Source organism: Periophthalmus magnuspinnatus, chromosome 11, assembly GCF_009829125.3.
Source record: "Periophthalmus magnuspinnatus isolate fPerMag1 chromosome 11, fPerMag1.2.pri, whole genome shotgun sequence".
Classification (NCBI taxonomy): domain Eukaryota; kingdom Metazoa; phylum Chordata; class Actinopteri; order Gobiiformes; family Gobiidae; genus Periophthalmus; species Periophthalmus magnuspinnatus.
Genome location: NC_047136.2, coordinates 20,045,627 through 20,069,905, shown reverse-complemented (window position 1 = coordinate 20,069,905; position 24,279 = coordinate 20,045,627). Strand labels below are relative to the sequence as shown.

General features: G+C 39.7%; 1 protein-coding gene across 1 annotated transcript in view; it reads left to right on the top strand.

Moving 5' to 3' along the window:
- Positions 1-4,847: 4,847 nt before the first annotated feature.
- Positions 4,848-24,279, top strand: part of kiaa0319l (KIAA0319-like ortholog) — a 33,779-nt gene continuing 14,347 nt past the window's right edge. The window contains exons 1-11 of the mRNA XM_033974895.2: positions 4,848-4,932; positions 9,582-9,697; positions 9,780-9,873; positions 15,240-15,508; positions 17,826-17,906; positions 19,075-19,285; positions 19,654-19,752; positions 20,311-20,411; positions 20,961-21,048; positions 22,580-22,672; positions 23,417-23,549. Coding sequence (XP_033830786.1) covers positions 9,789-9,873; positions 15,240-15,508; positions 17,826-17,906; positions 19,075-19,285; positions 19,654-19,752; positions 20,311-20,411; positions 20,961-21,048; positions 22,580-22,672; positions 23,417-23,549 — 1,160 coding nt within the window. The 5' untranslated portion in view covers positions 4,848-4,932; positions 9,582-9,697; positions 9,780-9,788. The remainder of the gene's footprint in view (positions 4,933-9,581; positions 9,698-9,779; positions 9,874-15,239; positions 15,509-17,825; positions 17,907-19,074; positions 19,286-19,653; positions 19,753-20,310; positions 20,412-20,960; positions 21,049-22,579; positions 22,673-23,416; positions 23,550-24,279) is intronic.

The following is a 24,279-nucleotide window of genomic DNA, read 5'->3' as shown; positions in this document are numbered from 1 at the left end:
AGATATCGGTAAAAAAGAGTGAAATAGCCAATATATTGCGTCGCAGCTGTTGCCTTAACAACGGACAGCAGGTGGCGAAGGACAACCGGATATCTTACATAGCATTTCATATTATATTTATTTTTACAGTCCATGGCTTTAACAAATTTTTAAATTGGGCAAATTTAACTGGGATGTACTTATAAAATACTCTGAGTAATTACATTTTATGGAAAATTGTGTACTTTATTTTTCTGGTTTTCGGGGAAAATGTCGTTAATTATATTATTAATTAATATGTACACGTATGCATAGTTCTTTGATGTATTATAATTTATATGAGCTTACTTCTTCTACATTTATTCACTTACTAATGTATTTTTATTTATTAATTTGTATTAAAACATACATACATAAAAAAGGGAAAGTTAAAAAGGAAAACGTAATGTGTGCTTTTATTGTGAAAACCCAGTCCCCGCAGGAAGTTGTATGTAGCTGTGGTTTGGCAGTGGAGTCGCATCAGCTGAACATGCCAGAGGAACACTGACCCAATTTACTGCCCAAGACATCGAAAGTGCGACGGTGACACGGCTCCCGGGGGGTAAACACGGAGCAGGGGACCTCATCTCTGCTTTGGGCTGTAAGTACACTCTAATACGCAGTAATTATTCGTGACAGGTTGCATTTTAACAGGCGTAAGGCTAGTACGCGGTGAGAGAGAGATGCCAACAGCAAGGTGCTTTAAACAGGGTTATTTGGATTACACACGTGATTTTCCATATCCTTACTTAATAATCTACGTCTTTATGATTTTGTAAATGCTTTTTTGAGTAACTAACGCGACACATTACGACTGTGCTGGCTTTTAGTATGCGATTTTCATTATAATACTGGCTACGCAAGGTGGATTTGTTTCCATCTTGACAGTATGACTAACTAGAGCCACGCTGCTTTAGTCTTATTTATTTATAAGCAGATAAGCACCAAATGTACGAGACCAACCAACGTCCATTTTGGATTAAATTTTTATTTAAGGATCTTGGTTTTGATGCATAGGCTGTTGTTCCTTTTATCCAGATTGCATTGCATTTGTAAATTATTGTCCCATAGTCAATACTTTAACAATACCCTTATTATATATTAAAAAGTATATATTTACAGTACTTTTGGAGCGCTAGAAGTTGTCACTGTTATGACTTCACAAAAAAACAAATTGATGATGGTTTAATTATAGTGTGTGTGTGTGTGTGTGTGTATGTGTATGTGTATGTATATATATATATATATATATATATATATACACACACTCACCTGAAGGATTATTAGGAACACCATACTAATACGGTGTTTGACCCCGTTTTGCCTTCAGAACTGCCTTAATTCTGCGTGGCATTGATTCAACAAGGTGCTGAAAGCATTCTTTAGAAATGTTGATAGGACAACATCTTGTAGTTGATGATGTCTGGTGACTGTGGGGGCCATTGTAGTACAGTGAACTCATTGTCATGTTCAAGAAACCAATTTGAAATGATTCGAGCTTTATGACATGGTGCATTATACTGCTGGAAGTAGCCATCAGAGGATGGGTACATGATGTGGAAGGGATGGACAAAAGTGTGCCAAGAAAACATTCCCCACACCATTACACCACCACCACCAGCCTGCACAGTGGTAACAAGGCATGATGGATCCATGTTCTCATTCTGTTTACGCCAAATTCTGACTCTACCATTTAAATGTCTCAATAGAAATCGAGACTCATCAGACCAGGCAACATTTTTCCAGTCTTCAACTGTCCAATTTTGGTGAGCTCGTGCAAATTGTAGCCTCTTTTTCCTATTTGTAGTGGAGATGAGTGGTACCCGGTGGGGTCTCTTGCTGTTGTAGCCCATCCGCCTCAAGGTTGTGCATGTTGTGGCTTCACAAATGCTTTGCTGCATTCCTTGGTTGTAACGAGTGGTTATTTCAGTCAACGTTTCTCTTCTATCAGCTTGAATCACTCGGCCCATTCTCCTCTGACGTCTAGCATCAACAAGGCATTTTCGCCCACAGGACTGCCGCATACTGGATGTTTTTCCCTTTTCACACCATTCTTTGTAAACCCTAGAAATGGTTGTGTGTGAAAATCCCAGTAACTGAGCAGATTGTGAAATACTCAGACCGGCCCGTCTGGCACCAACAACCATGCCATGCTCAGAATTGCTTAAATCACCTTTCTTTCTCATTCTGACAGTCAGTTTGGAGTTCAGGAGATTGTCTTGACCAGGACCACAGCCCTAAATGCATTGAAGCAACTGCCATGTGATTGGTTGATTAGATAATTGCATTAAGGAGAAATTGAACAGGTGTTCCTAATAATCCTTTAGGTGAGTGTGTGGGGGTGTGTTTGTGTGTGTGTGTATATATATATATATATATATATATATATATATATATATATATATATAATGTGTGTGTGGGGGGTGGGTGTGTGTGTGTGTGTGTGTGTATATATATATATATATATATATATATATATATATTTTATTTTTATAATAGTCATAGTTACTCACTAAAAACATTTTGTTAACTATTGGCCGGTGCATTTTTACAATAATCTTGTGGTTTTATCAAGAATCAAAAGGATCAGGAGTGCTGCTGGAGGGCCCCAAAGGTTTTCAGAAACAGGGCTCAGTTGGAGATTGGGTGGGTCTTTGCAAGGGCGAAACAGCATTGTGTTTTGGGTCAAATGTGAAGCAGGAGTGTGTGTTAAATATTCAGAAACACAAAAATCCCCAAAAATAAAAAGACTTTTTTACAGCATAAAAATACACGCACAACTCGTTTTGGTGGTTTGATTTGTTGATGGAACTAGGACTGAATTTAAAACAGCACTAAACAGGAACTAAACCAAGACCTAACCAGGACTAAATCAGGACTGAACCAGGTTTAAAAGGGCATTAAACATGGACTAAACCAGGACTGAACCAGGACAAGAAGCTCTAAAACTGCTTAAAATTTTACCAATGCATTTTCACTGAAACTAGAAAGGTAATTACATTTAAATAAACCTGTATTCTGTTTGTAATAGAGGACCTTTGTTTGACAAGGCATGCTTTAACCAGCCATTTTGAGATGAGACGATAACAAAGATAAGATGAACAGGTGCAAAAAATAACCAAGATTTTTCCTCTAAAATCCAACTGGAATGTTAACAAAAAGAGGTAATTTTGGTTCACATGTATACGCTACATTTATACAATAGCACGCAGGTTAGAAACCAGTTCATCTATGGATTATTTGAAATATTAACTTACCATTTTTCTTACTACAAAGTGAACATAATTATATTTGACAGAACATGTTGGGAACAGCAGTTTTAACATTGTTTGGAAGTTGAGTGTAATTTAAAGTTAAAGATATGACATTTTTGTTTCTCATGATGTGGAGTTGGTCGAGATTTAAAGATATGTGGATGTTTTTCAACCGTATCTTTTTAAACAGTTTCAAATGCTCGTTCAGTTTCCCTGATGTATTTTGATGTATTTTGTTTCTATCGGACAACAGCAGAAAGGAGTGAGTGAGTGATTGGAAGATTTAGGATTTTTTTGGTATTTATCTGTAAAAAGTCAGATTAAACTCATGGGTCAGATACACAGAGTTACGGAATCGTTTTGAGCACTTTTGCCAACCAACAAGAGTTTTTTTACTGAAGTTGAGCTGAACGATTTTAGAAACACATTTTTTGCTTTACATCTACAGCAGTGGTCCCCAACCACCGGGCCATGGACCGGTACCGGTCCGTGGATCAATTGGTACTGGGCCACCGGCCGTCCAAGAAATAATTAATTATTTCCGTTGTATTTATTATCTGAGTCTGAACAATCGTTTATTTTGAAAAATTACCGGATTCTCTCAGTTACATTTCCGTCACTTGAGCGCTTGAACTTAACCCACAAATTAGCAAAATGAGTAAAAAACAGACGTCTTTGGAAAGTTTCTTTTCGAAGGGGAAAAGGCCCAGTGAAGAGACAGAAAAAGAGCCAACTTCCAAGTAAAAGAAAGCTTTTAACAGACAATACCAGGAGTTCTACTTGAACTATGCATTTATCGTGACAGGTGATTCCCACAGACCAAGCCCGCTCTGCATAATATGCGGCAACCAGCTCTGTAATGAGGCAATGAAGCTTTCAAAACTGCTCCGCCACTTGGAGAGGGCCCCCCCCCTCCGGTCCACGGTAAAATTTTCAAGCGTTGGCCGGTCCGCAGTGATAAAAAAGTTGGGGACCACTGATCTACAGGGCTTCTCAGAACATTCTATATTCACTCCACACTATTGTAGCTTCAGCTGCCCTCGGACAGACTAAGAGAAGTGAGGATGTCTATCTGTGCCACGGGCCCCTCTGACCACCACCAACACTCACACACCACATTCATACTACTAAGCAGAGTGGGTGAAGTGTCTTGCCTAAGGACACAACAGTTTTTTTCATTGTATTTTAGTGTAAGATTCTTAAACCTTAAACCTTATACTGTTCCCTTATTTTTCTTTGCAGATGCATCTTGAAAACTGCACCAACTTGGAATTCTTTTTGTGAACTTCCAACTTTCCAAAACTGGAAAACCAAAACTGGGAAATATTGGAACAAGGAGTAAGTAGAAGAGGTCATCCTGGTATTAAAATGGCAGCGCTTTGGTCAGTAACGGCTTTGTTCTGAATGAGAATCGCCTTCAGGGAAAAACTGCCATTGTACCTGGGACCGTCTGCACCTGCTACTCCCACCTGTTTGTATTACTGCTCTGTGAAAACCAAAACTTTACCTGGAATTTTAAGAAGAAAAGTCAGATTTCCCTCTGAGCTGTTTGGATAATATTTTTTGGAGTTTTGAAATTTGAGAAATTTGACTTTGAAGAAAAGAGAGAAAACAACTCTAGTACAAAGGAATGCACACTCATGTGGCGCTAAGCAAACAGGTTAGTGCCAACAAACATGAAATGTAAGAGTCTGAACTGGGACTAAACTGGGACTAAACTGGGACTAAACTGGGACTAAACTGGGACTAAACTGGGACTAAACCGGGACTAAACCGGGACTAAACCTGGTCTGAACCAGGAACTGAGCCAACACTGAAAATGTTTTTTTTGCCAGAAAAATAGATTAAAATAAAAACATGTTTATTCGTCATGGATTTTTTTTGCACTGAAACACAGTAAAACGTCTGTCTTTATTCTGAGCGGGCTTGCATCTCCACAAACCTGACTCTTGCTTGACCTGGAGGAGGGCCTCTTCCTGTTCGTTTCTGTGGAAATGTTCATTTGTCACAGGCTTAAAACACAGCTATCGAAAATGTTCTAAGGTATGGTTTTAAGTTTCTGTTTCCACAGAATCCTGTAGCTGACTTTCCACTGTCCGAAAGTTACACGGTTAACACTATTATAGCCAAAGGAACAATGTTTCTATGGTAACAGGCTGAAGGATGCCCTCCACGAATCAGCCAAACCAACCAAAAAAATTAAAATAAAAGCAACAAAAACAGAGACTAAACAAGGTTTAAGTCAGGACCACGTAGACACTAAACCAGGTCTAAGTCAGGACTGCATAGAGACTAAACCAGGTTTAAGTCAGGACCACGTAGACACTAAACCAGGTCTAAGTCAGGACTGCATAGAGTCTAAGTCAGGACCACGCAGACACTAAACCATGTCTAAGTCTGGACTGTGTAGAGACTAAACAAGTCTAAGTCTGAAGCAGATGTAATGCGTTATCTGGAGTCTTATTGATATTACAAGGTTAAAGGCTCAGTGTTTGTTTAATGTTCAGGACTGAGAGCTGCATTTGCTCAGTAGGAAAACCTCGTAAATGGCTACTGCGGTTTATGACGGGTTTATTTACAATATTTGGCTGCTAGCCGACGCGTTCCAAATAGGAACTGATCGTGGGCACCCTTCCAGCTCCATTGACTCCAATTTACTTGTACAAACTGTGGTCGCTGCTTGGTCTTAAAATGTTCGTATTAACCCGCTCTACATGATCCTGTTTTTTTTATTTCACTATTCTGTCTGTAAATCAAAACATGAACATTAATAACAGATGAATCTGGTGCCTTCTTTCCCCAAGGTCACTCCTGCTAGCATTAGCAACAGGTTTGTTTGACAACGTTACTAAGCGCCTCCTCCCTGCTAAACTAGCAATGCGGGTGGAAAGAGGTGTTATTTTCATCATCCTCGCTCTGGATTGGCTCTATGGTTGCTATGATACTCGTGGTCAGAATTCTAAATATCGAACTCTGCTCCAAATTGGCCCCTGATGAATTATTTTATTTTGATTATTGACCTTACTCAGCCCTGCCCACTTTTTCTTCTAAATGCTCTAAACCGCTCTCTGTTTGTGGTTGCACTTCTGGTTAAATAAGAATCTCATTAATTTCAAGGGAGACTCTGTGTAAACTGTTCAGTTCATGTTCCGTACTACACTGTAATGCTTTTCGGTATAAAGAGTTGATTTTGACTGAACTTCTGTAGTTCTCCTGTGAGGGTTTTGTGATGGTCAGATTATGAACATACCTACTTGTTTTGAGAGCTTTAGCCAAGCCTCCTTTTGAGTTGCCCAATTGATGGGAAGCACCTGTCAAACCAGCAACTCATCGTCTCTCACTGCGGCGTCAGAATCAGCCTGTCTTTAGTTACATGAGAAGATCTGTGGGTGTTTATGTTCCATTTCACTCTTTAAACCTTCATTTGAACAGGTTAGAAATCTGTGCTGCTTTTAACATGTATACAGTTGGTCTATTATGATCGAAGATAGAAAGTACTCAGTTACATTTACACAAGTATAAGTACAGTAACTACTCAAGTAACATATTTTACAGTGTAACAGTACTTTTACTTAAGGAAAAGCTGTGGCTCCTCGTCCCACTAAAACTAGAAAGGTAATTACATTTAAATAAACCTGTATTCTGGTTGTAATAGAGGACCTTTGTTTGACAAGGCATGCTTTAACCAGCCATTTTGAGATGAGACGATAACAAAGATAAGATGAACAGGTGCAAAAAATAACCAAGATTTTTCCTCTAAAATCCAACTGGAACGTTAACAAAAAGAGGTAATTTTGGTTCACATGTATACGCTACATTTATACAGTAGCACGCAGGTTAGAAACCAGTTCATCTATGGATTATTTGAAATATTTACTTACCATTTTTCTTACTACAAAGTGAACATAATTATATTTGACAGAACATGTTGGGAACAGCAGTTTTAACATTGTTTGGAAGTTGAGTGTAATTTAAAGTTAAAGATATGACATTTTTGTTTCTCATGATGTGGAGTTGGTCGAGATTTAAAGATATGTGGATGTATGTGAGTGAGTCTAAAGTGACTTGAGCTTTGTGTCGACAATATGAAATTATTTGAACATTTGTGTTTCTTGCAGCTCCTTCAGATATAATTTAGTGTCAGCTTGGTTTAGTCCTGGTTTAGTTCTGGTTTGAACATTTGTGTTTCTGGCTCATTCAGATATGATTTAGTTTGGCTAATTTTTGTGGCTCTTTACCACAATACCATATTTTGTGACTTATTTCATGTTTTGTCATATTCACCAAAATTATAAAACAGACTTTACGCCCCGACAGTTACTCTTTAAGTTACTCTTAATCAAGTACTACTTTTCCCAAAGGCTTTTTTTACTCTTTTACTTGACTATTATTATTATTATATTATACTTATATTATATATATTATTATACTGTTACTTATTATTTGGAAGTAACAGTACACTCACTTCTCTGATATGAGCCAACAGTAGCAACTTTAGTTCAAAGTATTAAGACTTGTGCCATGGTCAGAAATGCCAACTTTGAACTACTCAAAATGTTCTGTTCTGTTTTGAACCTTTTATCTGTAAAAATAAAGTATTTATAAAGTCTAAAGCCCAGAGTTCAAAGTTCACTGAGGCAAATGTGGAAACAGCTGATTTCTTTAGACCTCTCCCTACAGTGTTATTGCTCTGTTTATGATTCAAGATTAACTTAAGAATCCATTAAATATAAAATGGAAATCAAACAAAGTTAATAGTTATAAACTGTGGTGCTATTATAATGTTTGATTTATGCTTAAATGTTGGAAGATGAGATCGAACTGATGCTAAAACCACTAAACTACATACTAACTTCACCAGAAGTTTCCATTTCCTGAGCAGTTTTAAAATTGTTCTGATCTGTATCAGAACTTTTAACCTTAAATTTACCTTAGAGGTCCTATATCATGCAAAAGTGACTATGATTATGACTATGTTTTGTTTCATTCACACATGTTTGAGTAACACTTTATTATTAATCTGTCTACATCTCCAAAGCTCAAAATGCTCTGTTCCACCTTGTGATGTCATGAAGTGGTAGTTTTCAGGTTAACAGCTCCTTTTACCTTTAGTTCAGTAGAGATAGTCAATTCCAGGGCTCAAATCATCCAAATGATTCTAGTGAAGGTGTGTGGAGTTTAAAAACACAGTGGAGCACTTCCTGTATTACAACATCTCACAAGAGTGTTTTCAGTTTGAGAGATTTAAAAAATAATTTTACTGTGGTATGTTGAATTTCTAGTCATGCCTGAACGAAGAAGTATCTGTCATGACTTCCTTCTGTCTCTGAGATTTGGCCCACATCTGGCCCACAACAACGCGCAGAATTTATTTTCTCTTACTTTACCCAGTATTGTAAACAGAAACTACAGTTAATACTTAAAGGCACTGTACCTCGTTTCCTCCCATGTATTTGAGCAAAATGTGTCTCTTCCATACACTGTAGAAGGAAGTAAACTAAGTGAGTGTGATGTCACCCACAGCGTTCAGCTTCAGTCAAATGAAGCTCATGGAGGCTAATGGTTTTAGGGGCCAATTTGGAGCTAAGTTTCATATTAGGAATTCCGACCAAGAGTATCCTCAACACTGTCAATCAAACCTGTTGCTAACACTAGCAGGAGCAATCTCGGGGAAAGAAGGCGCCTGATTTCTATTAATGTTATTAATGTTCATATCTTGGTTTACTGACACAATAGTGAAATTAAAAAAAAACAGAATCATGTAGATCATCATGTTAATACGAACATTTTAAGACCAAAATGACGAGTCTGACAGCAGCAGTTACAGAGAGAAAGGCCACAGTTTTTCAATAGAAAGTGGACTGGAGCTAGAGTCAAATGAAGCGCGCCCATGATCACTTCCTATTTGGAACACGGTGGATAGCCGGTTAGCTATGTCCATTTATATAGTCTATGGTCTCTCCCCAGGACAGATATATTGTATAAGGAGCTCTTGAGGTCAGAGTAAGTTGTATAAAGTGATTTATTGTCTGAGAATCAGGAAGTACATGTTAGCATGATAGTAGTTGTTAGCCTAACCATCACAACAAAATTTGGCTCTGAAAGTTATAAGAAGTGCTTATAAACTGATGGTGAATAATCAGGATGTTTTGAATGCATAAGGTAAGTGAGGACGAACTTTGGACCACTGCAAACTGTTTACAATGAACAAGTTCTGTTTTTCACATTTTTAAGACAGAAAAATCCAGTGCAGAGACTTTAAATCTGAAAGCACAGGTAAATAGTTTTCTTTTGTTTATTTTTCTACAGATGAATTTGAGCTCTTGAGCCATGCCAGCGTCGGCCATGTTGGGTCTGTTTCACTCATTGCCAACTTAAATTCTCGTTCATCTTCTTTGTTTGTTCCACTGATCGACCAGAGCCAGGTAAACCATAGTATCATCGCACTCACACTTCCATGTATTTTTGTATAGCTCCAATATGACAAGAGTGTGGTGTTTTCTTCAGTTGTGCAGAATGCCGTTTGCACAACAGAATCTGCTGTCCTGGAGTTTACCTCATCTGCTCCTCATCTACCTCTGCCTCCTGGCCCCTCCCCCAGGTAAATCTACTCTCTGTATGTGGTGATGTATTCTAAATTATCGTCTTTCAGTAGTTTTAAATCGTTAATCGCTATGGCAGCACTCATGATTTCTCATCATTATGAAATGTGTAGATAGACTCCTGAAAATTACTACTTGTGCACAAAAGAAAAACGCTGAAGATATGGTACAGAGGAGGAGAGGGTCAGATGGAGGACAGGGTGAAGAGGCCTTGCTGCTCGTGTGGCCTTCCCTCTTCTGGTGTCTTTGGTGGACAGTCACACCTTTGTTTACTCAGGGAGGATCCGTCTCTTCAGATGGATTAGTGATAGTTTGTGATTATTCTCGTTTTTCTTATTTACAATCCACATATTGTTCGGCCCTGCTGCTGAAGGGATCTAGAGGCTCACAATAGGGCTATTTAGTACAAAGGCGGTGGGCAGTGTAAGGAGAGTGATGAGCGACAAAAAGACTCAAACACGCCATTATGCAGTTTGTGTGGAAAAAATGCATTGTTCTTAAGGGCTGTCAAAAGTACAGAAAATCAGATACTACGGTAATCAATACTAAAACTAGTATCAAAAATAGATACAAATTTTCCGCAGGTATCGATATTAAAAAAGTCCCCTTGACAGGACAGAAATTAATCTTTCCTAAATATCTTTAGAATGATCTTGAGCTGTATCTTTAAGTATAAGACACATAGACTAGTATACACCCATGGACCACTATGGAACATACTGGACACTGAGGGATTACACAGATATAAGACACATGGGAACAGAACACAAAGTACTACTATTTAATGTGGAAAATCACCCTGTATTTTCTACAGAAAGAGTGTTTTTATTATCATCTTGGTATTGGCAACGAGTATGGATCCTTAGTATTGAAATTGAGTTTTAAAAATATTGTGTGCTTTAGTATTGTGACAGCACTCCAGGCAGGGGACGCCACCAAGCCAAGGTCAGATAAACACATGTTAGTAAATAAAAGGTAGATCGATGCGTTTGACTCTGTGAGATCATGGTTTATGGAGCAGCAGTGACCGTTTGCTGACCTCATGAAACAGCATTAACCTTCACAGAGGAAAATGGGTTAAACATTAAAAGGCTCTGGGCTCTTGCTCTCTAGGCTCTGTTCTCTGGGGTTTTGGGCTCTGAGGCTCTGCTCTCTGGGGCTCTGCTCTCTGGGGCTTGGAGCTCTGGAGCTCTTGGGCTCTGGGGGTTGGAGCTCGGGCTTAGAGCTCTGGAGCTCTGGGGCTCCGGGCTCTCGGTTTCTTCGGGTTCTCCGGGCTCTCGGGTTCTCCGGGCTCTCGGGTTCTCCGGGCTCTCGGGTTCTCCGGGCTCTCGGGTTCTCCAGGCTCTCGGGTTCTCCAGGCTCTCGGGTTCTCCGGGCTCTGGTCTGAGGCGGAGCTGGCTGGATTTCAGACTTATCAGAGCTGTATCAAACTACTGTTCTCAAATGAACAGACTCCTGTGTGAACTCTGTAACCAGAGCTCATATAAACAAGGGGGACAGTGGCTGGGAGTGCATTCAGTGAAGAGTCCAAACATCGTATGTTCACTGATTTACATAGTATACATGTCCTGTAGTGCTGTCACGATACTAAGGAACAGACTTGATACTCGATACCGATCCCAATACCAAAATGATAATAAAAACACTCTTTCTTTTGACAATATACTATGATTTTCCACATTAAAAGTCGGAACTCTGTTTTCTATTCCCATGTGGCGTTATATCTGTGTAATTCCTCAGTGGTCCAGTATGTTCCATACTGGTCCATGGGTGTACACTAGTCTATGTGTCTTATACTTGTGAAAGATACAGGTCAAGATCATTCTAAAGATATTCAGGAAATGTTCATTTCTGTCAATGGGACTTTTTTAATATTGATACCTACGAAAAATAAGTATCTAATTTTGATACTAGTTTTAGTATCGATTAGGGCTGTCAAAAGTGCAGGTCACCAAGATTTTTGAATATGATTTTTTTTAAACTGAGAGCTACTTCACGGGCACTGAGTTATATGAAGGGCTACCAGTTTGATACGCTCTTCTGAAATAACACATTTGCTCAGTTTGCCTTTAGTTATACATTATTAATAATGATAAATGATAATCATCTATGTGAACACACTGATCACGTTAATGATTTCTCAATAATTATCAACAATGACAGAAAGGTGGGAAACAGATATCAATATTCAGCATTCACTAACTTTATTAATCTTAGCAATTGTTACATTTTCAGATGATCACTTACATAATTAAATCTCATAGGAAAAATGGCCCTTTTTCATGAACCACTGACAAACCTTTTTAACAAAACATAAACTATGTTGCAAAAAAATCACCTTACATATTTTTAAATAAATCTCTGTTGCTTTTTCTGACTTTTTCGCCGGTTTCGTGAAAAAAAGACTGTTGCTTACCCAAAGCTGCCTTTAGCTCACAGGCTTTTTCTGCCCATAGTGTGCGTCCTGGTGGGTAGTTTTTTGGGTTTTTTTTCCATGTTTTTGGGTTAAGAAACTGCAATCGGCGCGCATCTTCGCAGCACTTGCTAGCTGTGCACTGGTTTTGTCACACGCACAATACTGACCTTTGACTTGAATAGGTCAGAGTTCACCTTAACTTATCTAAACTTCATGTATAATGAGCATATTTTTTATGATATTGTCATTTTTCAAACTATATAAATGCAAGGATGATTAGAAAAAAATAACAGAATAAAACAAAATTTTAGATTCAGCTCATTAGTGAATTGTGCTATTTTTAGAACCGGCTGCGGGCACCGTGTTGGTGACCCCTGGTCAAACATATAGAAAATCAGTTTCTATCTCCTTATCTCCATGGAGATGAGTTTAATGCCATACAGTGGAACAATCCAGGCAAAGCAATAAAATTTCCATGGGTCAAATCAGGTGGCGGACCCCATCAGAACAGTTACACAAAATTAGTTCACTCTCTGTGTTGGCTCCTTCAATCAGCCACAGCTGCCCTGAGGCTGACTGAAGGAGCCCGCCTAGACATAAGGAGAACATGCAAACTGCACACACTGTGGTTACTGAACCTGGCGGCACAGTGGCTAAACAGCTAGCACTCTCACCTCACAGCAAGAAGGTTGTGGGTTCGATTCTCAAGTCTTTTCTATTTGCATGTTGTCTCTGTGTCTGTGTGGGTTTCCTCTGGTTTCCTCCATCAACCCAAACATGTACAACAGGTCAAGTCCTGACCAAGAGTAGACCAAGATCTCCCACTGCTCGTGACAGGTTTAACCCAGAGACACTGAAGGATGGGTCAAATGCAGAGGACAGCTTTTTTTCTTTACTACATTATTCCATGTCTTCATTCTACTTCTTACTAAAACTCATATTTATAAGATCCACTCTGCTGCTAAAGGTTTACAATGAGTTTATAACCAGGACAAGACCAATAAACCAGAATAGTGGCAGATAGAGCAGTTTACAGTTTATACACAGACACACAAGCACAAGTAAACACACAGACACATACACACACACACACACTTATGTAAACACACACACACACGCACAAAGACACATGCACAAACATACACACGCACACATAGAGCAATTTACAGTTTACACAGACACACACGCACGCACACATGTAGACATAGAGCACTTTAGTTTACACACAGACACACACGCACAACAAGACATGCACATACATATACACACGCAAACACCCGCACACATAGAGCAGTATACAGTGGAGCTGGTCTGGTCCAGTCTGCCTCCTGGAGTCTGTTGTAGAAAATGGCTGTCAAAATGGATAAACACAAACTGGCTCTAACCTGAAGCTGAAACTGAAGCAGATATTAAAACTGGAAATAAAATTAATTAGGACATATTTAAACTTTCTCATAAAAGTTTTAGAACTCACAATTGGATACACAAATATATTAAAAGTATGTTGTTACAGTGCTCTGTGTAACTTTTCTTGTGGAGGGTCTGCTACCTGCTGGTCTTCATGGAGATGTTGTTGCTTTGCTTGGAATATTCCACAGTATGACATTTAATCATAAAATACCTTGAAAAACATGCATTTTTACTGTAATACACATACACGTAACTTGTATCTTGGCCTGGTGTGTCACCTGCTTGTCTCCATGGACAGTTTGACTCAGAAATGTTCCACACTATAACATTAAACTTGCCTGAGTCTAAATGCTCTGGGTCCATTTTTTATGGTAAAGACAGAACCAATCTGTGTTTGGTGAGTGTTCGGCTCTGAGCTCTGAGCAGACAGCGAGCTCCAAGGGCATGCTGGTTTGAGTCTCAGTCTGATCTCTGTCCGATCTGTGTTTGGGCTAGAGTTTGGTGCTGTGTTTCACAGTCGACAAAGAAGAAGAAAACTGAGCCTGATTGGGGAGAGAGAGGGAGAGAGAGGGGGAGAGAGGAAGAGAGAGGCGAGGGAGAGAGCGACAGACAGTCAGGGAGGGAGAGAGCGACAGACAGTCAGGGAGGGAGAGAGCGACAGACAGTCAGGGAGGGAGAGAGCGACAGACAGTCAGGGAGGGAGAGAGCGACAGACAGTCAGGGAGGGAGAGAGCGACAGACAGTCAGGGAGGGAGAGTGTTCATCAACATGAGTCTGTAGAAAACACAAAGTGAAATGACACCAGGCCTGTCATAATAATGACTGTATCAGTTTAACAGAGTTAGACAGGAATGAATCCACTGGTCTTGGTCAGGATGACCTTAGCTGGTGGATTTGACCCGAGGATACACTGATACGATTCTGGTATCAGATATTGGTCCCAAGATATCGGTTCAATCGATGTTCCATCTGGACATGTTTTATTATACATATGTTTTATTATATATTTGTTTTATTATACTGTGTTTAAAGGTAATAAACAGTGTCTTCAGTCTCTGCGCTGATATCAGTTTGTATCGGGGTCAGCAGAGACTTAAAGCCAAAATATCAATATCAGTATCAGAACAGAAGAAGCTGGATCGGTGCATCCTTAATTTTGGGTTGATGGAGGAAACTGGAGGAAACACACGCAGACACAGGGAGAACATGCAAACTCCACACAGACACAGGGACGACATGCAAACTCCACACAGACATACACACAGGGACAACATGCAAACTCCGCACAAACACAGGGAGAACATACAGACTCATCACAGAAAGACCCGGGTCGGCCTGAGAGTGGAATCCAGAGTTTCTTTCTGTGAGATGAGAGTGTTGACCAGCCCAAGGCCGTTGAATTCTAAATCAATGTCTCCATCACCACAGACTCCAGACTCTAATCGTTTCAGCGTCGACTTCAGAGTGTAAAGAACAACTGAATATTCCAGTGCAATAAATCTGTGCTTAAGTGAATATAGCACACTTCTCTCCCCTCAGGAGTGTGTGCTGGCCTCTGTCGTGTGACTGGTGGGGTCCTGGGCATTCACTGGAGCAGTATCCTCAGTCTGGGCTGGGCCCCTCTGGCTGATGGCAGAGGTGGGGCCACCTGCTGGGAGGCCTGCTGCATGTCTCCTCACTGCAGCGCTGTGTGGAGCTTGGGGGGGCGCTGTGTGCTGCTCTCCTGCACTCGGAGCAGAGGCTGTGCCATCAGCTTCCTGCCTCAACCCAACCAGGAGTCTCTGGGACTACTGCAGCTGCTCTCCAAGGTAACACAGCTGTTCTTAAAGAGGGAGTGTTATACAAAAACCCACTTTTTGTATCTTTGTCCCATGTTCTAATGCCATTCCCTCATCAGAAACTTGAATAGCTTTTAGATGTCATCCATGCATCTTTGAGTAATCTACAGATCTCTCCCAAACCCTATTTTAATTTCTCTTTTACTGTGGATTATACCTGGACAACTAAGGCATTACAGACATCGTCCTTAGGGTTTGCATTACAAGCCTGTGCAAAGCTCCGTCCACAAGTCACTCATGCTCCCACAAGACAATTCTCCATAAATATACAAAAACATGATACAAAACTGTACACAGAAACTTGACAAACCTGATGTGATGGGCAGTAGTTTCATTAGTGGGATGGACACTGATTGTGAAGTGATAGGGCTCTGAAGGGGGAGTGAGTCTTTGCTCCCTTTGCTCTCCACACTGTCAGAGCGTCAAAAAAGAAAGAGAAACTTATAAAACATGTTAATATGTTGTTTTGGGCGAATATAGCATTTTCAAAACAATAAAAGGAAACATGGTTATCTAAATATGTTATGTGTTACAGTTAATATCCCACAGAAGTAAAATAGCCCATCTTTAATACCCTATAGAAAGCATTAACACCAACAACATGCCACGAGCAGGAATACAGATATGAACCACTGTACACTTAAATCAGCCCTGTTGTGCTTGTGTCTCTATAGTTATAAACTCTGACACCCGTGGATGTTATGTTATAATTTGCATATTTTAGATCATAATATTCATCTAAAACAATTTAATAAAAGAAACCAGCCACTGACTTTAGCATACAAAAAACTGTGTTGCCAATGAGAGCTGACATTGACAAACGTCATCACAACAAAGTGCCCTGATTTAAAGGGGAGCCTGATTCCCTCACTATTATCTCACTCAGGGTTGTTTTTTGCATACCATATTTTCCTAACTATATGTCGCTACAGAGTATAAGTCGCACCAGTGACAAAATGCATAATAAGGAAGAAAAAAAAACATATATGAGCTACATTGGACTGTAAGTCGCATTTTTGGGGAAATTTATTTTTACAAAATCCGAGACCAAGAACAGGCATTTTAATGGCAAGATATAATAATAACAATAAAATAGACAACAATAGGCTGAATAGCAGTACAGCACGCTAATGTAACATATAGACAACAAACTGTCTGATATATTTATTTAAGATATTAACAGTTAATCAGTGAAGCTACACTAACGTAACATATGCCAGCTTGTCCACAAACACGAGTGATACGAGAATTCTTTTCACCGATATTTACTGTGGTCTTACTTCTTCATCACAGTTCACACCTTAGAACTAGCAAACACATCAATTATAACAAAAGCTCTGGCTCATTTTACATATACACACAAAGCTGCACATGAATGCTTGGAAAATATTCATTACCGAAAACTTTATATTTTAGTTTTCAATTGTTTCTTAAATAGTGCTCTGTTGGGTAAGACTTAGCACTAGTGTAAAAGGCTGATCCGGAAAACAGGAAGTAGTTTTTGCGACCTTTATCTAGACTTATGATAAACTAAACATTTACAGTATTAAAGATAAATGAAAAATTATCACCTTTATGGTCTTATAAATGAAGGGGAAATAAATAAGGGGAAATTAAATAAGAAATGTATAAAAGAAAACTAGCCAAGTCTCAAGTCAATTTTCTTACAGGTATTACAAACACAACAGCACCATCTAGTGGTCGCACAAGTGAACTGTAACATGTATAATCAATCTTTACCTAACACATACTTAAATACGTACTTGAAGCATAGACAGTGAACTGAAAACGTCTGGTAATGTTAATATAAGATTTAAGATATTAACAGTTAATCAGATAACTAAAGCATAAAAAACAATCTAACAAGTTTACTCTCGATCTCACTCCAAATCACTATATACATTGAATACATTCATCCTCGGTGTCGCTTCAATACAGCTCCGCCTGCTCCGGAAGTAGATGTTGCCATAGTGGTACATAAGCCTAGAGTGCCCCTCGCGCAGTTGTCATTGTGACAATAACGAAGATGTGAAATTATTTATTTAAAAAATTTCACATATAAGTTGCATCTGAATATGAAAAAAAAAATGCTACTTATAGTCCGGAAGATACGGTAATCCTGCATTGTCCTGCATTTGAGGCTTGCATGCTCAAAAGATTTGGACCATCTACCCCCTATTTCCGACAGCATTCCTGTATCAGTGCTACATGTCGGGATTTTGAGTTGTTTTCATTTAAAACTGACCACTGACTGTGATGTTATTTAAGTCTGTGTTTCCTGTTTTAGGGTCCAGTCACTCTGAACAGAAGAAGAAGAGCTCAACCGACGACAATCCCCAAAGCTCCACCCCTTGCACCTCCCAGTACTGTGAGTCACATGTAAATGTAAAATACAGGCCGTAGCGTATCAAATCTCAGTTTTGTTACTGAAGTACATTTTTTTCATGTGATACATTTACTTAAGTAAAAGTATTAAAGAACCCATTTGAAAATGTACTTTAAGAATAAAGTAAAAGTATCAGTTTTCGAATGAATTTGTTTGCTGAGTTTTTTGTTTACTCGAAGCTTGTCGAAGCTTGAAACTTTAGTTACCACGAACATAGTAAAAATATCCCCTCAATTCATGTGAAAAGCACTTTTTACTACAAGTAAAAAGTTCTCACTGTAAAATGTACAAAAAAGTACAGGTACGTAAAAATATGACTTAAGAACTGCAGAGATTGTACAAGTATTAAAGTACTGTACTTCAGTATTTCCTAGTTTCAGGATTCAGTTCCAAACTGTAAATAGGACTGAGTATTTTTGTTATTTTAATATGTATAGGTAATATTTGTATCAAAGTACCTTGGCTTACACGTTTGCAAGTTAGCCATTCTCCAGTCCAAATGAGAGTCAGATTTTTGTGGAGATGCAAGCCCGCTCACAGTGAGGACGTGTGATGTGACTCTAGACCATAGACTGTATATATCTATGTAAATGGACATAGCTAACGCGCTAGCCACCGAGTTTCAAACAGTCTACGTTTACATGCAAAGTCTATGGTGGACGAGTGTCTAGGCCACCCTGCATTTCAGTGGCACGTTTTGAAGCGTCATAGTGGCGTGAATCTGGCGTTGACGTGGTGCGTCTTGAGTGTTCACGCGTTGGATGGTCTGTTCTCGCATCAAAAGTGTCAGACACCAGGAAAACAAAACATCCAAAGGCACGTGCAGACTGTAACGGACGCCCTTGACTCGTGGCAAGTATTTTTCTTAGACGTGCGTCCACGGCATCCATGAAGCACGTTGGAGGTGTCAACCTCAAATGCAAAGGCGTCCAACTAGAGGCGTCCAACCTGTTTTTGACGCCCCGGTCTGAATGCAGCATTCGTCCACTTTATACAGTCTGGTCTCTAAGAACACACAGAACTACCTCTGCTGTGGCCTGCTCCTCTACAGCGCTGACATCAGCCTCAGCCTCATTAGATGTAATTGCTGTGTGCATTTTTCTCTCTTCCACAAACATAAAGTCAATATTCTCATTTGTTTTTGTCACAGCAAACTCCTGACCATGAGTCGACCAGTTCAACTCTCACTCTCAGCACCATCACTTTAGTCCAGTCTGAGAGAAACCAGAACCAGTCCAGCAATGAGTCCAGACTCCAAGATCATAACGAGACTAACACCACAGACCCAGAGAAGTCCACAAACAGGAGCAGCTCAGAAGACAGCACGCCCCCTGCTGGCATAACCGCTCCTACTTCAGCTAGTAAGGAAAGGTTTAAAGGGGATATGCGCCAATCTGAGTACTATGTTGTAATATTCTTTCCTCATCAAAAACGTACCTGGATTAAGGATAAACTCCAGGTCCCTGGACATTTCAGAACATGTTTGTACCGATGCTAGAGGGTTAGCAGTTTGTACAGTTGCTATGGTATTAGCTGTTTGTACAGATACTACAGGGCTAACAGTTTTTATGCAGAATGAGAGGAAATTATGTTACTTTAAAATGAGTCTGTACTCCTAATGAGTCTGTAATTCTAATCCTTAGGGCACAGCCATGTTTTACAGTGTGTGCTACAAAAGAAGCCACGTTTGCCGAATAAATATCATATTCTCATGTCTGTTTTGTTGTAGTGCGCCCCCTGGTGGTGTCTGCGGGGAAGAACGTGGAGGTCACTTTGCCTCGAAACGAAGTCGAACTCAACGCTTACGTTGTTCCAACTCCTCCAGAAGGTAAAGAGTCCAACATATAACTGACCAGATTCAGGTGATATTTCAGAACTCACAAACAAATGATAATCCATTAGGCCCGCCTCCCACCGTTGTGATTGGCCAACAGTGGTTTAGACCAATCACAGCGCATCATTGTGGTTTGGGGTGGAGCCAAAGGCGAAGAGCGATCTTTTCTTTTTGGTCATTACCCAAAGCTCAAGACCATAGTTAAGGGTAGGAACAGAGATCCAGGACTAAACCAGGTCTAAACCAGGGAGGGTGCACCTGTCAATCTCACGTTCCATCCTTCCCTCACTCGTGAACAAGACCCTAAGGTACTTGAACTCCTTCACTTGAGGGAGGGACTCCCCAACACCTTTCTTCAAGAGTTGTTTGTGCATTTGCGAAGGGAAAGAGGTCTGTGCTTTTCTCTGCTTCAAATATTCCTCCTTCCTCCTTTTCCAGATCGTTTCACTGAGAGCCATTCCAGATTGATAGATGTGTAGAATTTAGCTATTGTTTTTAGTCTTATTTACTCTGTATTTCAAAAATATTAAGTGTTTATTTTTCTTTCTTCAGGAACTAAGAACTATGTGTTTGACTGGCGCCTGATCACTCACCCCACAGACTACAGTGGAGAGATGGAGGGGCAGCACAGTGGGACGCTCAAACTCAGTCAGGTGCAGTTTAAATCACAACACTAAATTTCACTGTAAAACTATTCTTCAAAGTTAAGTGGGATTTACCATAGACTGTATATATAAATGGACATAGCTAACCTACTAGCAGCTGTGTTCCAAATAGGAAATGAGGATAGAGCACTTCAGGCTCTATCAACTCTGGTTCCAGTTCACTTTCTATTGAAAAACTGTGGCCCCTCTCTCTGTAACTGCTGCTGTCAGACTTATCATTTTAGTCTTAAATGTTCATATTAAGCCGCTCTACATGATCCTGTTTTTTTATTTCACTATTGTTCCCATGAAACAAGATATGAACATCTTTAACCCACTCTCGCTAGTGTTAACAACAGGTTTGTTTGAGAGCGCCCATTCCCTGCTAATACTGATGATACTCACAGTGTGAATTCCAAATATGGAACTTGGCCACAAATTGGCTCCTATAACTGCTAGCCTCGATGAGCTTCATTTGACCAGATCCAAATGCTGTGGCGGTGACATCGCACAGACTGGGATTTCCCTAACGTGTGTTCATGTTTTTGTTGGCTGCAGTTGACACTGGGTTTGTACGAGTTTGAGGTGACGGTTGATGGAGACGGAGCTCACGGAGAAGGCTACGTGAATGTCACAGTCAAACCAGGTACAAAAACATAATGTACGAATGATGTTTATATTTATATTATTATTATTTTAAATGTTATACTTGATACACAGTAGGACCGATAGTGTGGAGAGATTGAACTTTTGAATACAGTCTAGTCTAAAGAATGAGAATATGTATTTGGCTATTAATGAATAATATCTGAAAAGATGCAGTGTCTTTGCCTTAAGACACCATAACAGTATACATTAGCCCCAGTGTGACATCTGACATTCCCAGCGCTCTCCCATCCAAGTACTAATCAGGCCATTTCACACTCATTAGAAGAGAGAGCATAGACTATATATATAAATGGACATAGCTAACGTGCTAGTCGCCACATTCCACAGAGGAAGTGATCATGGGTTGAAGTTCACTTTCTGTTGAAAAATCTTTCTGACCTTAAAATGTTAATACCCACTTTAAATGATCTCTAAATTAAGATATGAACATTAATTACAGAACAATCAGGTGCCTTCTTTCCCACTAATGTTAACAACAAGTTGACTGACAGTCAGGGTGCTAAGCCAGCTCCTGCCCAAACCAACGGCGTGGGCAGGAGCTGGCGTGTACATTCAACATCCTTGCTGCTGATTAGGTCTTTGATTTTGTGCTCGGATTTACAAATATGGTCCCTGGTTGCAGATTAGCCATTATAACTGCTATCTGAAGGTACAATTGTACCAAAACGTTGAATGTGTAAATGTTCATTTGTACAGAGCGGTCAATGTTTATCTACAACAACAAATCAACACTGCACCAATTCTTTGGAGGCTTTAAAACGGTTCTGTAGACCCTATAGAACTTATTTTCCGTCAAGATCAGTAGCTCCATACAAAATAATACAACCCCGGTGCCCACGGCAACTGAAATAAGGTGAATATAAATCAGTTTAGCCGTTGTCACAGCAACCCTGGTCTCCTCTAGCCCCGCCCCATGCTGTCTTCACACTCAAATCAGCCGTTGCGCTTACAAATTGTTTTGAGACAAACTCGGCACAACAAACGTCTCAAAACCCATGAAAGCGTAATTTTCAGTTTTGATTTTACTAAGTTGTACCTGTAGAACAAAATTTGTAAGTATAAAAAATATTTGTATTTACCAGTGTACAAACATTTACACATTCAAACGTTTTGGAATAATTGTACTTTCATACTGCTAGGCTCGATGAGCTTCATTTGGAGCTGAACTGTGGTGACGTCTGTGGGAGAGACACATGAAAGTCCATTCATACCAGACGCCCCAGACCTCATTCTGACACCTCCTCTGTTCTGTGCACAGGCTTCAGACTTTCTCTCCTCTCTGATCCCTCCCTCTTTCCTCTTACTCTCTCCTTTCTCTCTCTCCTCTCTGAGCCCTTTATCTTTCCCCCCTCTCTCTCCTCTCTCTCTCTTCTAATCCCTCCTCCTCTCTCTGTCCCTCTCTCCTGTCTGATCTCTCCTCTCCTCTCTGATCCCTCTCTTCACACTGACTCAGACACTGTTATACTGATCATGTAACTGATCCTCATTTGTTTGTTTGTTTGTTTCAGAACCGAGAGTAAACAAACCTCCGGTTGCTGTGGTTTCTCCAAAGTTTCAGGAGATCTCTCTGCCCATCAGCTCCACGGTCATCGATGGCAGCCGTGAGTTTAAGGCGTGCTGTTTTTAGAGTTCAGGTTGTTCAAGACTCAGTCGTTTCTAATCATCAGAGATCATATGTTTGTAATGGAGAGTTCCTCAGCCAATCTTCTGTCAGGAAAAATGTGAAAAACGGGGAAAACTTGATTAATTGACACAAAGGAGAAAATCTTGAATCTTTTCATTGCCCAAGTATTGTTATTCCTCCTGTAGGAAAATGAGGGAGAGTTGTATTATACACAAGCATTACAATCATACAAACCTGTAGTAAATAAAAAAACAAGATGCACAGAACATATGATAAAATGTGCCATTTTAAAGAACAGATGACGTTTGTAGATCATTAAATGCATCTGTTACATCATCATTCAAATTCTTCTTCAGGCTCTAATTACACCTTTTATATTAAACTACACCAGGCTCAGGGAGAAGTCCAATGGCTAACTGCGGTTCATTCTACATAACACATAACTAGCTAGACTAGCTTCATGTAAAACAGTGAAATAACTCAGATTGAGACATTCACTGACACCAAACAGGCTTTTCACATTCACAGCAACGTTTGAGTTTGTCGCCATGGTAAGGGCAGTAAACAATAAGGAACCGTGCCTTATGTAGTTTCAGTGCACAATGCCGAGTGGTTGAAACCACAGAACGCACAACTCTGTTGTTTAATGCTTACTTAAAACAGTTACTTAAAACTATTGTTTAAAACATGGTCACTTAAAACATATTTTTCCTGTTCTTAGAGAGCACAGATGATGATAAAATCGTGCGGTTTCTTTGGGAGGAGGTGAAGGGGCCTCTGAGGGACGAGAAGGTCTCTGCTGATACTCCAGTCCTCAAACTCACCAGGCTCGTGCCCGGAAACTACACCTTCAGGTACAGACTAATGCTAATGCTACTATTACTACTACACCTTCAGTTACAGACAGCCCAATGCTAATTTTATTACATCTCCATGGACACACAGATGAATTAAATAAATTAACATAAAAACAAAATACAGCCATTGCTTTGGCTAATGCAGCCAGGATAACCAAAATCTTAGATACTTAACTGAGCTCAAATAAAGAAGAAAACGTTAGGAACATTACAACAAAATAGTAAGATGCAGGGGAACACAAATATTGACAAATGGAATGGCTTGTTTGTGTGCTATTTTGCAAACGTTATGAAAGTTTGCACCAGAAGGGAAAGGGTTTTAGGAATGGAAGGGTTTTCAAAATTGAAGAGGATGTGGCATGTCCTGATTTGTTATGCTAATGTGAAATGCTAATGCTACTTACACCTGCAGGTACAGGGTAATGCTAATGCTATACCCAAAACTACTTAGTCAGGTTTCGTATTTCAGTAAAACATATTAAATGCAAGGTTAATATCAGGACTTTAGAATATGAAGCTCAACAGTGACCTCTCACCACCACACCACCTTCCACAACAAAATTTCCCATTCACTTTTTCCAAAAAAAAATAATATTAAAAGTTCCAAAAGCTTCGGGGATAATCTGCTACATGGAACTAATGACCACAAGACCTTTCATTTTATTTAAAATCTGTTTCTGAAATTTTATAAACTGACAAGTTAATAAAACATTTCACAGAATCATTT